Source organism: Haliotis rubra, unplaced genomic scaffold (assembly GCF_003918875.1).
Source record: "Haliotis rubra isolate DU_JTF1 unplaced genomic scaffold, ASM391887v1 Scf638, whole genome shotgun sequence".
Classification (NCBI taxonomy): domain Eukaryota; kingdom Metazoa; phylum Mollusca; class Gastropoda; order Lepetellida; family Haliotidae; genus Haliotis; species Haliotis rubra.
In genome coordinates, this window is record NW_025767344.1 from 40504 (window position 1) to 57040 (window position 16537).

Genomic DNA, 16537 nt, shown 5'->3' on the forward strand with positions numbered 1-16537 from the left:
GTTTCATTAACAACAGACATATTCACCGAGATTCACAGACCGAGGGATTCGGTTTCATTAACAAAAGACATATTCAGTGAGATTTACAGACCGAGGGATTCGCACTATTAACAAACCTGAGATCTGTTCTCCTGGTGGGCCAAGGTAGAGGTGCTAAAGCCATTTGACGTACGAACTAACCAATGTCATTTGCACAATGTGGCCTAGCATATCGTCCATTAAGACTGTATTGCAACAACCCAGGATATCAGTACCGTTGTCCATTCTGACTTAACGTCACGAGGTCAAGTTTAGAGTCATGTAAGAGGCACCCCCACACCACCAATGAACCCCCTGCCCAACGGTACTTGCTTCAAGATTTCCACTGTGCATATGCATGTTTCTGCGGAGCCAAACAGCGATTTACATTTTAGTGAAATACCTCAACTGTTCAAATAACTCATTTGAATTAATTTGCTGGAAATGACAACCAGATATCTGGTGTCCTTTAAATATCCTGTGTGCTTTAGTAAACATGAAAAGGTAATGACATCATTATAATCTAATCAAGTGATAGATTATTGATAATTATTCCTGTCAATTATTTATTCGTGCATCATTCAGTTCTGAAACAGAATAAATGACATAATTCTCTGTTTATTTTTTATATTACTCTGACGAATAAATAACCGAGATTTGATGTAATTCTACTTGGAAATCATTAGTCGAATTTTGAAGATGTTGCCAATGTTTGATAGCTAGTGTTTGGAAGAATGTTCATTTTGGACAAATTGTTCAAGATTTAGTGATGGTTATTTGGATACTGAGTTTCATATTTACTTGTTCATTGATTTGTAGGAGGTAAAAGGGGGGGGTGTTTTTTGTAAATAAAAAAAGTAGTCTTACGTAACATTCGTCATTCGTCAACAGTGACGAAAAATTGTGCGTCTGTATCTATTATTCCTACTAAATGTAATTAAGAATCGCCCAAATGTTCTGTTTTGTTTTCAGTTAAAAGTAATTTTTTCTGTGTTTGTGTCGGTCGGCCTCGTAATGCAACTGAAACAAATGTAAGACCTAACTTGCTTCTGTAATTAACATTTGGTTCTTAAGATGAGCATGTTAGAGCAAAATCTCCAAATAAATACCGTTTCCATAATAAATTTATTTATATGTTACATCCGCTGTGAATTAGACTGAGTGAGTCAGGTTTATGTTGTATTTATGGAATATCACCTCGTGTGGGTTAAATGTTAAAGGAAAGCCCGACGTAGTCCTGGTTTCACACTTACACTAATTTGGTGAAACCCTTCAGCTCGGATATGTCACTGACAAATAAACTCATAATCAGTGCGAATGTGGGATTCGAACCCAGAATCATAATCTTCTACTTCATCAATGAACATAACTCCACACAGCGAATGTGGGATTCGAACCCAGAATCATAAACTTCTACTACATCAATTGACATAACTCCACACAGCGAATGTGGGATTCGAACCCAGAATAATAAACTTCTACTACATTAATTGACATAACTCCACACAGCGAATGTGGGATTCGAACCCAGAATCATAAACCTCTACTACATCAATTGACATAACTCCACACAGCGAGCTGACGGCATAGACTGCGTCGACGGGGCCACAAGTTCCTTTCCTGGTTTATCAAAATCAGTACAAAAGGGAGGTAATCACATGGTAGAATGTACAACAGGGACTTAACAAACATGTATTGAAACCAGTATTGTTCATATTCTTTTCCATATGTTTATGCTTAGTAAACATTAGTGGGAAAATATGTTTTTGCAAATTCGTTTGCCGGGGAATATGTGTTGCTGCAATGTTGGTCCATCTTGTGTGTGTTTTTTGTATTCTTTCTGAAAAGGACATAATTCGTTATCGTTGCCAAGTGGACAAAGGGAGGTTGTTTCTATGTCCAAAGCAATTTCATAATTTGAAAAGGAATAGGGAAGCAAAATTAACCCAAATTAGCAAACAACAATGAGAGAAATTGCTTTTGAACTACTATATTGAAACAGGAAGATGATACCATGTGAGCTCTGGTTGCTGTCTCATCGTAAACCGCACCTTATGTAGGTACAGTGTCCTGGTTGATGTCTCATCGTAACCCACACCTTATGTAGGTACAGTGTCCTGGTTGATGTCTCATCGTCACCTGCACTTTATGTAGGTACAGTGTCCTGGTTGATGTCTCATCGTAACCCACACCTTATGTAGGTACAGTGTATTGATTGATGTCCCATCGTAACCCACACCTTATGTAGGTACAGTGTATTGGTTGATGTCTCATCGTCACCTGCACCTTATGTAGGTACAGTGTCTTGGTTGATGTCTCATCGTCATCTGTGCCTCATGTGGTATACAGTGTCCGGGTTGAAGTCTCATCATAACCCGTAACCTTATGTAGGTACAGTGTAGGTTGATGTCTCATTGCCAGCCCCACACCTTATGTAGGTGTTAGTGTATTGGTTGATGTCTCATCGTCACCTGCACCTTATGTAGGTACAGTGTCTTGGTTGATGTCGTCATCGACACTGTACCTACATAAGGCACGGGTTACGATGAGACATCAACCAAGACACTGTACCTACATAAGATGCTGGTTACGATGAGACATCAACCAGGACACTGTACCTACATAAGGTGTGGGTTACGATGAGACATCAATGAAGACGCTGTACCTACATGAGGCACAGGTGACGATGAGACATCAACCAAGACACTGTACCTACATAAGGTGTTGGTTACGATGAGACATCAACCAGGACACTGTACCTACATAAGGTGTGGGTTACGATGAGACATCAACCAAGACACTGTACCTACATAAGGTGTGGGTTATGATGAGACATCAACCAAGACACTGAACCTACATGAGGCACGGGTGACGATGAGACATCAACCAGGACAGCGTACCTACATAAGGTGCGGGTTACGATGAGACAGCAATTAGGACACACATTGTGTGTATCTATATATATGTGAGGTGCGGGTCGCGGTGAGACAGCAACCAGGTTTTAGACACCCGATCTCCTTGAGCACTTTCGTGAAACATGAAATACAGGGTGCGTATTCATCCTTTGACTCATGATACAACAACTAATCCGTGCTTTATAGCGTCACTGTCATAAGGAAGTAGCCCATTTCAAGTCCAAAATGATGCCCTTTCAGCAACCTTCAAAAGCTGTGAAATTTCGTTGAAAAGCTAACTTCTGTTCGTTTAGCCTTTGCATCGGCACTATTTCCGCATAATAATGCCTATCAAAAGCAGGAGAGGAAGAATTCTAACAGATGCAATTTGTGGTTTAGACAAACATGAGCTTTATTCGGGGAAAGAAGCACGGAAGTTAAAACACTGTTGATGTGGCTGACGAAGCAGTGGTGAGTTATTCGTAGTCTATGTTTCTGTAGTGTTTTAGATTGAGTGAATGAGTGAGTGTTGTGGATAAATATATATTTATGTCATGGTATTATTGTCACAATGTCATAGTGATTCATAAACACACGTATAGGATATTTCTGAATAATACATTGAGTTTATATATAGAGAGACTCTTGAACGTCTAAACATATACTGCCAAGTTGGTGCAAGTCAGTGACTATGACTACGACTACACATTTCCTCCAGGAGAGTGAGTGTTCCTTAAAGAATACTTCAATTAATTAAAAAATGTCATCTGTGGTATTATGAGAATGTAGCTGAAGCACAGTTGTACCTTATTAATTCCATGTACGTCATAATACATTTTCATGTATCTATATATTTACGGTGTTCTGCCGAAAGCTAACGATCGTTACTCGTAAACGAACGTACACATTACATCAGTCAAGCTGTTTTCAGGGCTGTAGCTATTCTTCCTGCGGCAACACCGAAGGCTGATGTCTACATTAGGATAATAATCATTTCACAATGAACGCAAGTTTGATACATACACTCTTCAAAAAAGGAAACGCATAAGCCATTTTTAGACTGACTGACTGACTGAGTTTAGTTTTACGCCGCTTTTAGCAATATTCCAGCAATATCACGGCGGGGGACACCAGAAATGGGCTGAACACATTGTGCCCATGTGGGGAATCGAACCCGGGTCTTCGACGTGACGAGCCAACGCTTTAACCACTAGGCTACCCCACCGCCCCCCATTTTTAGAAGAAATTTTGCTTTAGTTCAAGAGCAATTAGTTCATGTAATTTCAGTGGTAAAAAGGTAAAAATTCACACGTCTACAGACAAAGAGTTCGCCAACACAGTAGCCTTATCGTTGTGTTTCTGTTTACTTGAGTCTACAAGATGGCGTCAAAGTCAGTACTTTGTATGGCCATCATTGGCAGCAATTACTGCTCGGCACCGTCTCGGTACAGACTGGATCTATCGACGAACTCGCTCTTGCGGAATTCTTCCACACTCTTCCTGCAATGCTATGGCCAGTTGTGGAAGTGTCTGAGGCGTGTTTTGGCGTTGACGTGCACGTTGATCTATTCTATTGGGTTTAGATCTGGTGATCAGGAAGGCCATGGCAAGACTTTGAAGTTAGAATTGCCAAGGTAGCGGACCGTGACGCGTGCTGTATGTGAAGTAGCGTTGTCATGCTTGAACTCCCACAGTCGGTCCATAATCGGCAGCATGTGACGTGCAAAGATTTCGTTGATGTACCGATTTGCTGTCAAATTCCCCTTAACTACCACTAAATCAGATCTTTGTATACTGGATATCGCACCCCACACCATGGCACTGTCTCCACCGAATCTGTCGACCTGTCGAATGCAATTAGGGGCAAAACGTTCATTTCTCCGACGGTAAACACGCCGATGAAGAAGAAATCGTGATTAATCATTGAACCAGACTCGCCTCCAATTTCTAAGTTCAGGACTCCACGACACCACCGCAGGCGATTGCGCCGATGGAAGTCTCCCAAAACAAGGGCGACAACTGGCCTTCTTGATCGAATCTCTACTTCACGCAATCAATTCCTGACAGTTTGGTAGGATATTCTTCTCAAACCAGAGATGCGTTGTGCAGACTCTTGGACGGTTGCTTCTCAGGCGATCTTGGGCGGAATTGGTCTGAAGGAAACGATCCCAAAGGAGAGATATGGTGCTCTGATGAACGTCTAAATGTCAGGCAACTGCAAAATGCGACCCCCCAGCTTCAATGCGGCCTATGGCGATGTTTCGATTGGCGGCACTCAGTCGTGGCATGATGATTTCCTCTTTTCCAGGCAAAAACGAATGACAAAATTAAATATTGGTTTTCACAGGCGGATCCAGAGGGGGTGCACTCCCCTTTTGGCCTGTAAGTTTATTAAATGACCATTGAAACTCTCCTGAAACGGGAGTTAATGAAATGTGCACACCCCTCAGCAGGAGGAACTTTGTACGTTTGGGGTAACTAAATGTCAAAGCACTGTGTCTTGCAGGTACCCTGTATCAAAGAAATCTGTCTTGCAGGTACCCTGTATCAAAGATCTGTGTCTTGCAGGTACCCTATATCGAAGGACTCTGTCTTGCAGGTACCCTGTGTCAAAGGACTCTGTCTTGCAGCTACCCTGTATCAAAGGACTCTGTCTTGCAGCTACCCTGTGTCAAAGAGCTGTCTTGCAGGCACCTTGACGCTTGTGCCGCAGAGCCAGTCCTGCCAAGCCACTGGCGACAATTCTAGACAAAAACACCAGGTGTCCCTCCAGGCGGTGTCCATGGGGTCACAGGTCTTGTCGGTAGCAGTCATCCTGTGGTGTCAATGGATCCAAAATGGTAAGATTCAGACATGGGTTCAATTACTTTGAAATGTAATTAATTAAATTACAATTACTTTGATTTTCCTCAATTACAATTACAAATACAATTACACCTTAAATTAAAATGTAATTAATTAAATTACAATTACATTACCAATGTAATTAATTACATTACAAATTACTTTGTTAAAAAAACCAAAACAAATATATTTCGCTATTCCTTTAATCAACAAGATATCGATGTTGGTAAACACTAAATCCAATTCATATTTTTGTCATCAAAAAGTGAAATGCAAAATTAGATTATATCTACAATGTACACTATTTGATCAAATTTGTATTTTGCATATTTCTTTGGGCTTATTATCAAATACACACCTCTATCATCTCTTGTTGCAAAAAAACACTTTGTCCACCACTGTTACCTTAGGTGTACTGTATCATGACATCATTACAGGCCTACATTACAATATATAATCAGCCGGTCTCTATCTGACATAATCCACATTAACATACTAAAGGATTTGTCAACTTGGATTTATGGCTTATTACCTTTCATGATTATACAAATAGGACTACAGTTCAGTAAGATTTTGAATATCCTATCCTATGAGAAATAAAACAAAGAGGTCATTTTGATAGAACTTGACTAATAGTACTGTTAATCCCCCATTTCCTCAAAAATACCAACCTACATTCAGTCATGCGTTACTGATTCCCTTTGTTTCACAAATGTGCAGATGGTGATAGTTACAAAGGCTTAGACATTCAAATCGCTTTCAAAACTTAACACCTGCTAGAGTATATACCGACAACAAGCATCTTATTGAAAAACACTGCTTTGTCCTCCTTATTGTACAGAATATAATTGCAAGGGTTGCCTGATGACCACCAAAATAAACAAGTGAGATGTAATTTGATGTAATTGAAAAAGTAATTGAAAAATTCAATTACATTGAGATATTAATTAACTAAATTACAATTACAAATTACATTTTAAACATTCAATTACAAATTACATGTAATTACATAGATTTTTGTAATTAATTACATTCAATTACAATTACAAATTACAATTACCCCAATGTCTGGTAAGATTCTATTAACGCCGTTTTACGTTCAATATAGTGTACTGTTAGTATCTGATACACAAGTGCACATTCCGTTCACTGTAACATCCAGGTCAATCCTTATTTCTGCATTTATAAGGTAACATGACTTTAGTACAGTTCTACATATAATGTAGGCAGTACACATTTGACAAAGTATCTTTTTGCAGTGTGGTCTTCATACACAGGTTAACATTCAGTTCATATTAACGTTAAGACTATGTTAAATATCAGCTAATACAACTTATAGATAACCCAAAGAACGACTGTGATTCCTTTGTGTGTTATGCTGAGTTTAGAAATATGCCTTGCATTTCATATTTCATACTGTATGTGTGTTACAGTTCATGTCACGGCATCTTCTACATCTGTACCTTGCACCAACTGTGACGGTAACAACGTGACCTGTGTTGACGGTGTGTGTCCACCTCGTTGTGTCAATGTGACGTCATCTGGCGAGTGTCTCCAGTGTCTGGAGTCCCGGTTCTATGGTAAACAGTGTGAACATAACTGTCCAGACACCTGTCTCAACTCTCACTGTCAGGTGAACAACACCCGTGTTGTGTGTACAGAGGGATGTGTGGCCGGCAAGAAGGGAGATAACTGTGCTGTGAACTGTCCTACAGCCTGTACACAGTGTGAACGTTATGGTGCTGGTTGTACAGGACCGTGTCAGAATCCCCAGTATTACGGTCAACACTGTAGAACACCTTGTCCCTCCAACTGTACAGATGGATGTAATAGGATCACAGGGGAGTGTGGCAGCTGTGAGCCGGGGTACACAGGGGACAAGTGTGATGTTACCTGTCCCTACAACTGTACAGGTGGATGTAATAGGACCACAGGGGAGTGTGACAGCTGTGAGCCGGGGTACACAGGGGACAAGTGTGATGTTACCTGTCCCGACAACTGTAAAGGTGGATGTAATAGGATCACAGGGGAGTGTGACAGCTGTGAGCCGGGTTACACAGGGGACAAGTGTGATGTTACCTGCCCCCCCAACTGTAGAGGTGGATGTGATAGGATCACAGGGGAGTGTGGCAGCTGTAAGCCGGGGTACACAGGGGACAAGTGTGGTGGAAGACGTATTCAAGATGGTAAGCTGGAATGGCTAATGTGAATTATCAGTTATAGCGTGTCAGTGTTGGTACTAACTGGGTAGTGTATTTTATCTACATCTCACAAAACATAGCCTTTGTTTTCTGTTCCATCGACTTGAGCTGGTTTTGTGATATAGATACCTGACGTATAGGTGACGGCAGCAGCTGGTTGACATTGGGGTGGGTTACCGTGACAGGTGCTAGCGAGGGGAAGGGAGGGGGCCCATTGTGGTTATTGTCAGCGGTTTACAGGGAGTTTGTTCCTGTGACGGTTGGATGAGGTTTATAGGGAGTTACTGTGAGTACCGGAATGTGTAGTAACAGTAATGGGTGGGTGTAAAGATTTCTGTTTTGATGTCTGTCGGGTACAAGGGGCTATTTGAAAAACACCAGATTATTTATAGGTTTGACTTGTGCAAAAGACCACAATTGTTTCCTACTACAGCTTGTTCAGCTTGTTCAGCTTGACCTGATCAAGTGAATACTAATGATGAAGGGGTTGTTGTTGGCACGAGTACTATAGATATGTACCCCAGGTAACGTTTCTGTATACAGATATGTACCCTGGCCATAATGAGAATACAGAAACGTACCCTAGGACGATTCCATTCCCATTGTGTCGTATTCTTGATCGGAACTGTCATGCTGTTGTATTAGATACATTTGATTGCGTTATGTAAGTAATGAGAATACACAGTAACGGATATTTCGCGATGCATATGAATACCACGTGCAATCAGTTGAAAGGGAACAAGTACATGCGGTTTCAGTTTTGGATTGCGGAATATGGACTCGTCCGCCTTTTAGGGTACCGGGTACGTTTCTGTATTTTGACTTTGTTTAGGGTACATATCTGTATACAGAAACGTACCTGGGGTACGTATCTGTAGTACCTGTGCCGACAACGACCCCTTCAGCAATACTAATGCATTGCGTGACGATGTCACAACGGGTTCGGTCTGTTATTGTGAAGGGGTGCACCTTTGTCAGTTGATTGTCAAAATGTCCGAACAGCCGAGACAAGGTCGCCGTTTGACATCTGTGTCGAAAAATCGTCAGCAATGTCCTAACTTTCTTTAAAAAGAAGGTACAGAAGGTTTACTGCTTCCGATTCGGGCTGTAACGAATCCATGTATGTATGCTTCGCACGAGTGCAACATTAATAACATTCTCTGCTCCCCTACTTAATGAAGTTATCTCGACCAGCCGTTTGTGCCATTTGACCTCCCGGGTCATGCATATGTAGAGTAGTTCAGGTCAAGCTGAACAAGCTGTAATTCACCGACATTGACGTGCAGAGATATATGAATACATGTCAGGTTATCACTTGTTCTTCTTTCATACTATGTTTATCTATACAACATAATATATTGTTTGCAACTGAAAACGCTGCTAAAAGGGTTGTGTGTTTTGATGACAGCATCTGGCGAGAGGGTGATACACATGTCTGTAGACATGCTTTGTTTGAGAGTGTGCTTCATCTATGTAATGAACGTTTCTTCTGGACAGAGACTCGGGCTTACTTTGGAATCACATGTGTTGTCTTTGTCGCCATCTTCCTACTCGTTTTCATCGCGTACAAAAGGTGAGCTGTTAATTATATTTAGCAATATTCATTTTGACGTCACGTACACAGGCAGAATGACCTTTAACTAATCACACCTTGAACATACGAAATCTTACATTGTCTGGTATATTTAATATCTCTATCCAACGTTTTAAAGTGACATTCAGGTTGTTTTCTTTTCAAACAAAGACGACTGAGAGGAAGACAGACAGGAACACCAGGAACATCACCCTCAACGTACACCTGTTCAGGTAACAGAACAACGAAACAATTAATCCAGACCATATCAGAGTGTATGGGATTGTTTTGACTTTCACCTGAACCAACCGACACCACACCCCACACCCACCCCCCACCTCCCAAATATGTTTATGTGAGGTTAATTCAGGCTCAAACATATAAGGGCTGAACATACGGTATGATCATTCCTACAAACAATACATGCGACCTGTGTGCAGTCAGTACATCATAATTACCGTACGTTCATCTTCCAGTCAATCAGCTTGGCGGAGACCTGTGTGGTGAGCTCAGCGGGGACACGTGGATGGAGTGTATGCTGGGGGAGTTCCAAGTAGGTGTACCTTTAGGTTCTGAATACATCATATACCCGTGAAGACCCGGCTTAGAATTGGTCTTCAGTAGCCCATGCTTGTCTCAAGAGGCGACTAGAGGGATCGGGTGGTCAGGTTCGCTGACTTGGTTGACACATGTCATCATATCCAAAATGCGTAGATCGATGCTCATGCTGTTGATCACTAGATTGTCTGGTCCAGACTCGATAATTTACAGGTTGCCGCCATATAGCTGGGATATTGCTGAGTGCGGCGTTAAATAACAAACAAACAAAGAAAACAGTGAATGCATCAACCGCACGACACAATGATGTAATGCATGGCCATATCGATGAATGGGTGGTTAACGCTGCTAAAAGCACGGAGGTGAACGTCCTGGGTCCAGCTGTAATGTTTACACACTTGTGATTCTAATTCCCAACATACAAAATAATCTCGCTGACGTATATAGCAAGGTAGTGCTGTTTGCCTGTCATGGAACCAAATGATTTGCTCAGACCATATTCAAGCAGGTTCGCTACGCTATGGCTGGAATATAACTGTCTGAGGCGTAAAATAACATCACTCACATGCAGGCTAGTCTGTTTTAGAAACTGCCATCTCCACACATACAGCCAGTGAACTCTGCCTCCTTGGACGAGAACAAAGGGAAGAACCGGTACAAAGATATCCTGCCATGTATGTAATTATATACCCTCTTGTATTGTTCATTTTAGTAATTAAGGAAATTATATTTACTCAAATTAACATTTGTTACGAGGAACTTCTACTTTGAGTCCGGTGGCTCCGTGGGTTAGACGGCTGACTTTGTGTGCCGGCGATTAGGTGCCTGATTCTCAGAGTTTGGGTTCGAATCCCCTACTGGACTCAACCCAACAAAAGTACTACAATCTGTACTCTACTGTAAAAGTGTAATTCCAAATATAACATTGTTACTCTTAGTGAGGGTCCCGTGCCACAAAAACAGACATGTGATGTTGTACCATGTATTTACAGTTGATACCACTCGAGTGCCCCTGGAGGTAGAACAGGAAGATGACAGCGACTACATCAACGCCTCCTACGTAGACGTACGTAATCAAGCTTCTTCTTTTTAATGTGATCTTTGTATTTAGTTAGAATATCGAGTTTGATTGTGTGTCAGTCTGTGGGCTGTTTTACGTATGCTTAATGCAATTAAATATTTTATCCAGTTCCGTTCCCTTAATATTCCGTTTGTTTTCAGTATGTAGTCTTAATTGGTAAGGATGTCCAGTCACAGTATACGTGTTAATGCCGCCATCAGCTGACGGTCGATCTGAACCCAGACTCGCCTTGTAAGGCTACTTGGTTTATTAAAGGCATCACACCGAGCACATGATTTCCCCAAGATGTACATGTAGATTGTCTACATCAGTATCCGTTCACAGTGACATGCTGCGAGGTGACAGATATAGTCTTCATAGCAATGTCCCTGTTTATTATAGGATATTTATCATGGGACCCTCTATTATCGCGGTAGTTAATGTTGTCGCCATCGGGATTATGAACGGCTACTGACATTTAGCATTTTATATATATTTTCAGTTGACTGATGTATAATCTTCGTTTCTTTCATAAATAATGTGACACATAGTCGCAACTCGTTTAATACCATTGCGGCAATTCCGATTGTCTCGTTTGACCCGGAAATTGAAGCAACTCTCTATTATCGCGGTATTGCTATTTTCTTACTGTTGCACGCGGTACAAGCAGATGGCACTGTGAAACATTTACTAAGACAAGTAACGATTCTAAATAGTTTGATCATTAAAAAATATTTAGGAATTTCATTCACATTAGTAATATCATCATGTTTGTAACCCAAACATCTGAAACTTCTATTCATTTGGATGCAAGGTAACAATAACATTACAAAATAATGTTTTTCCGCCTTTAAACGTACCATACAAGCTGCTGCCTGTGTAGAGGGAAGTTGCATAATACGTCACTTCCTGTTATATTTTTAGCACGGAAACTATGCAAATGACTTTATAGTTGTCGCAGGATTACCTTTGACCAAGTAAGTTTTGATTCATGCTAGATGTAATGGCAGTAAAGATGAATGCTTTAATATTTCTACGATTAGACATGACATTCCAATGAAACAAATGACTTTTTCAAGAGCGATGAATATATTTTATGTAAACAGTCGATGCGGGGCATGGTGTGTCTGCTTTCCCGATGTTTTCGCGTGCCGCGATAATAGAGAGTCCCAGTATATATAGCGCACATATCCACGCAACTGGTACATGCCCCTCACTTCCTACTGTACTGTTACTCAGTTTATCATGGAGACTCTATCTCCCTACAGGGTTACATGGACACAGCCCGGTATGTTGCAGCTCAAGGTACGAGGAGGCGTTCACTGGTTTGGAATAACACATTTTTCCCCATCTCCACATAAGTAACACTGTCAATAGGCATACTCTATCCGTCATTCAGAAATGTCCCAGCACAACATTTGTAATCTTACAAGGAACTCTTCGAAACAAGGAAATATTTTCACTTATAAACGTGTAAACTCAAAAAAGCAAAGTACACATTGATGTCAAGTGGTATTAATACGTCAACAATCATAACTTGATAGACTGATTAGTTCATCATTCTCACAACCCAGTAGTAAGAAGTAGGAATTCGATGACATTCATAATATAGTGTCTTGAAGTTTGTTTACAAAAGAGTGGCTTTGACACTTTTCAACAGGGCCTTTGGAAGAAACCAAGAACGACTTCTGGAGAATGATATGGCAGCTGAACACCAACAAGATTGTCATGCTTACAAACCTCATGGAGATGGGACGGGTTAGAATGCATTATGTACACTTTTTTGGTAGCCTATTCACAAATTCATGTAAAATGTATTTTGTACTTTAGATACAGATTTCATTACACGCCGTTTATAGCATCACATTAGATATTCATTCGTAAATAAAAGTTCTACTATCCTGCATTAATGTAGTGAAGATTCAACGATGATCATTTTCCCAGGTGAAGTGCCACAGGTACTGGCCAGACTGTACGTCCGAGTCCACGATGTACGGCTGTATAAGTGTTCAGTTCGTGGACGAAGAGGTCCACGATAGCCACACTCTCCGCTCCCTGGCCGTCTCTAAGGTAGGTGACGTACACCCTCCGCTCCCTGGCCGTCTGTATAGTAGGTGACGTACACTCTCCACCCCCTGGCCGTCTCTAAGGTAGGTGACGTACACCCTCCGCTCCCTGGCCGTCTGTATGGTAGGTGACGTACACTCTCCGCTCCCTGGCCGTCTCTAAGGTAGGTGACGTACACCCTCCGCTCCCTGGCCGTCTGTAAGGTAGGTAACGTACACCCTCTGCTCCCTGGCCGTCTGTAAGGTAGGTGACGTACACCCTCCGCTCCCTGGCCGTCTCTAAGGTAGGTGGCCAACGCCCTCCGCTCCCTGGCCGTCTGTAAGGTAGGTGGCCAACACTTACCGCTCCCTGGCCGTCTCTAAGGTAGGTGACGTACACCCTCCGCTCCCTGGCCGTCTGTACGGTAGGTGACGTACACTCTCCGCTCCCTGGCCGTCTGTAAGGTAGGTGACGTACACCCTCCGCTCCCTGGCCGTCTGTACGGTAGGTGGCCAACACCCTCCGCTCCCTGGCCGTCTGTAAGGTAGGTGGCCAACACTTACCGCTCCCTGGCCGTCTCTAAGGTAGGTGACGTACACCCTCCGCTCCCTGGCCGTCTGTACGGTAGGTGACGTTCACCCTCCGCTCCCTGACCGTATGTACGGTAGGTGACGTACACCCTCCGCTCCCTGGCCGTCTGTACGGTAGGTGACGTACACCCTCCGCTCCCTGGCCGTCTCTAAGGTAGGTGACGTACACCTACCGCTCCCTGGCCATCTGTACGGTAGGTGGCGAACACCCTCCGCTCCCTGGCCGTCTGTACGGTAGGTGGCCACCACTCTCCACTCCCTGGCCGCAGCAATATTCCACTTATATGGCGACGGTCTGTAAATAATTGGGCCTGGCCCAGACAATTCAGTGATCATCAGCATGAGCATCGACTGGGATACGATGACATGTGTCAACCAAGCCAGCGAGCCTCACCACCCGATCCCTGTAGTCGCCTCTTACGACAAGCATGGGTTACTGAAGGTTCATTCTAACCCGGATCTTCACGGGTCTGTGATTGCAGGAAGGTACAGAGACAACACTGATCCAGCAGTTCCACTTCACCCAGTGGCCCGACCACGGGGTTCCCGAGGACACTGCTGCGTTGTTACACTTCTACAAAGTAGTGAAAGAGTCGGGACCGCCAGTGTCAGGGCCTTTAGTGGTTCACTGCAGGTGAGATGTGTTCAAACAATTTCTCGTTCATTTAGAACCTGGTGTCAAAATTGCAATGGCTCCTTCAGGTTCCTGAAAATTAATATTGGGATTGCCTCCTTTTCCGAATGAAATGCACGTGGTATTTGCGTTTATCAATGTGGATGGTCTCCTTTGTTTGGGTTTGGTTGTTGTTTAACGCCGCACTCAGCAATATTCCAGCTACATGGCGGCGGTCTGTACATGTAACTAATCGAGTCTGGACCAGACAATCCAGTGATCAACAGCATGAGCATTGTTCTACGCAATTTGGAAACGATGGCATGTGTCAACCAAGTCAGCGAGTCTGACCACCCGATCCCGTTAGTCGCCTCTAACGACAAGCATGGGTTGCTGAACATAGATTTTAACCTGGATCTTCACGGGTCTCAATATATGATGGATAATGTTTAGGTGTAGGTTTCGAATGCCCCCACAGAGTTAACAAATATGCAGGTTCTTTACTGAGAATATCATTGATTGTCCTACACAGTGCTGGCGTTGGACGGACTGGGACATTCCTAGCATTGGACTACCTCCTGGATCAGGCCCGGAACGAGGGTCGAGTCTGTGTCTACAACTGTGTGCAGCACTTCCGTATGAAGAGGATGAAAATGGTTCAGACAAAGGTTAGTTACTGAATGTCAAACAAACTGATGAAATAGCCTGCTCTTCTGACGCTGCTTGCGGCGGGGATGTCTGTGAACTCTTCTTTGTTTGTGGCAGCCGCCGTGGCTGAGTAGGTTACATCTATGGCGAAAGGTGCCCTGAGAGTGTGGGTTCGAATCACGGATGGGACTCAAACCAAAAAGTTCTGGAGTGAGTGAGTATGGTTTTACGCCGCTTTTAGCAATATTCAAGCAATATCACGGCGGGGAACACCAGAAATGGACTTCACACATTGTACTCATGTGGGAAATCGAACCAGGGTCTTCAGCGTAACGAGTGGACGATTTAACCACTAGGCTACCCCACCGCGCCAAAGAGTTCTCGAATATGTAGGGAGAAAGTGTAATCCCAAATATAACGTTTCATATGTTACATTTGACCTCTTTCAACAGGCATTATGTACTTATGTTCAGTCTGATGAACCGGGTGTGCTGAAATTCAACATTAATGGTTTTCTCCCCAAAAGGCTGAAATGTTATAAAATCAATAACTTTATTTTATCAGTTCAAAAACAATGAGCGGGAAATGTTCCAGTGTAGACATGAACTTTTGCGAAATTGCTGTATTTCATGACATGATGGCATGTTGACCTCGTGTTCCAGTCTCATTATATAATACAGACATTGATGATATTGGGTCAGGATTATTATGAGCATTTACATTCCCGAAGTACAAAACGTTCCCAGCTCCTTGCTAACTTTGATATTAAGTTACAGCTGTTGCATTCCAGGAACAATATATATTCATACACAGCATTCTCAAGGACGCCGTACAATCGGAACACACCTTCAAGGAGCCAGTGCATATTCAGTGTGAGGCATGCTGGTGCCGGGTTGAGAAGCACAGGTGAGTGTGGGGGGTAGGGGGGAAGGGGAGTGACACACAACGACCACCAGTACTTGGGACATTTTATCTCTCGGAATCCCCAATGAGGAGAGGATATTTTACCAGCTGAACATATTTTCTTTATATGAGATCTTCATCAAAGATGTTCTTGAACAAATTAATTCAAAATACTACAGTTTCGATGTTAAGGTGAATGTTGCTTTCTGTTCCCCGACAGTGATGAGGAAGAGGTGCTGTATGAAAATGTTCCCCGTCACTGGACACGTCAGCTGCAACATGGAGATGGAGATACGGCCTCTCTCCCCGATGTCTGTGACGTGGTCTGTGAAACGATACCCTTGCTGACAAGTCACACAGACAGTACCGCGGAGGGGACACTTCCGGAAGTGACGATGGACGAGGAGGCACGAAGGGTGAGCTGGGTCTCACCTCTGTAGGCTTCACAACACCAAATGTTTTCAAATAGACTTCTATAGAAACGTTATATATTTTTAAATCACCCAGGCTGTTAACAGCCGTCCCATGTACACACGGGTACAGTCTGGCCTTTATACTACAATAAAAACACAAATTCCGGCTAACTTAT

The 16537-nt window shown here is 42.8% G+C and overlaps 2 protein-coding genes across 2 annotated transcripts; both read left to right on the plus strand.

Moving 5' to 3' along the window:
- The first annotated feature begins 514 nt into the window (after positions 1-514).
- On the plus strand, positions 515-7965 carry LOC124256733 (scavenger receptor class F member 1-like). The gene is made up of 3 exons (XM_046690696.1): positions 515-522; positions 5481-5752; positions 7190-7965. Exons 1-3 carry the CDS (start codon positions 515-517, stop codon positions 7963-7965), a joined length of 1056 nt encoding a protein of 351 aa, XP_046546652.1.
- Positions 7966-9056: 1091 nt separating this feature from the next.
- Positions 9057-16537, plus strand: LOC124256754 (receptor-type tyrosine-protein phosphatase mu-like). Its single transcript, XM_046690717.1, has 12 exons — positions 9057-9530; positions 9702-9763; positions 10007-10083; positions 10675-10762; positions 11081-11154; positions 12417-12453; positions 12809-12906; positions 13093-13218; positions 14267-14418; positions 14930-15065; positions 15836-15951; positions 16169-16537. Exons 1-12 carry the CDS (start codon positions 9250-9252, stop codon positions 16386-16388), a joined length of 1467 nt encoding a protein of 488 aa, XP_046546673.1. The 5' UTR covers positions 9057-9249; the 3' UTR covers positions 16389-16537.

Excerpts from the sequence above, each read along its gene's own strand:
- LOC124256733 (XM_046690696.1), top strand. Across the intron at positions 5,753-7,189 it reads GTGTCAATGGATCCAAAATG|TTCATGTCACGGCATCTTCT; the intron begins GTAAGATTCAGA and ends TGTGTGTTACAG.
- LOC124256754 (XM_046690717.1), top strand. The coding sequence starts at position 9,250 with ATGAATACATGTCAGGTTATCACTTGTTCTTCTTTCATACTATGTTTA. Across the intron at positions 9,531-9,701 it reads GTTTTCATCGCGTACAAAAG|ACGACTGAGAGGAAGACAGA; the intron begins GTGAGCTGTTAA and ends TTTCAAACAAAG. Across the intron at positions 9,764-10,006 it reads CTCAACGTACACCTGTTCAG|TCAATCAGCTTGGCGGAGAC; the intron begins GTAACAGAACAA and ends TTCATCTTCCAG.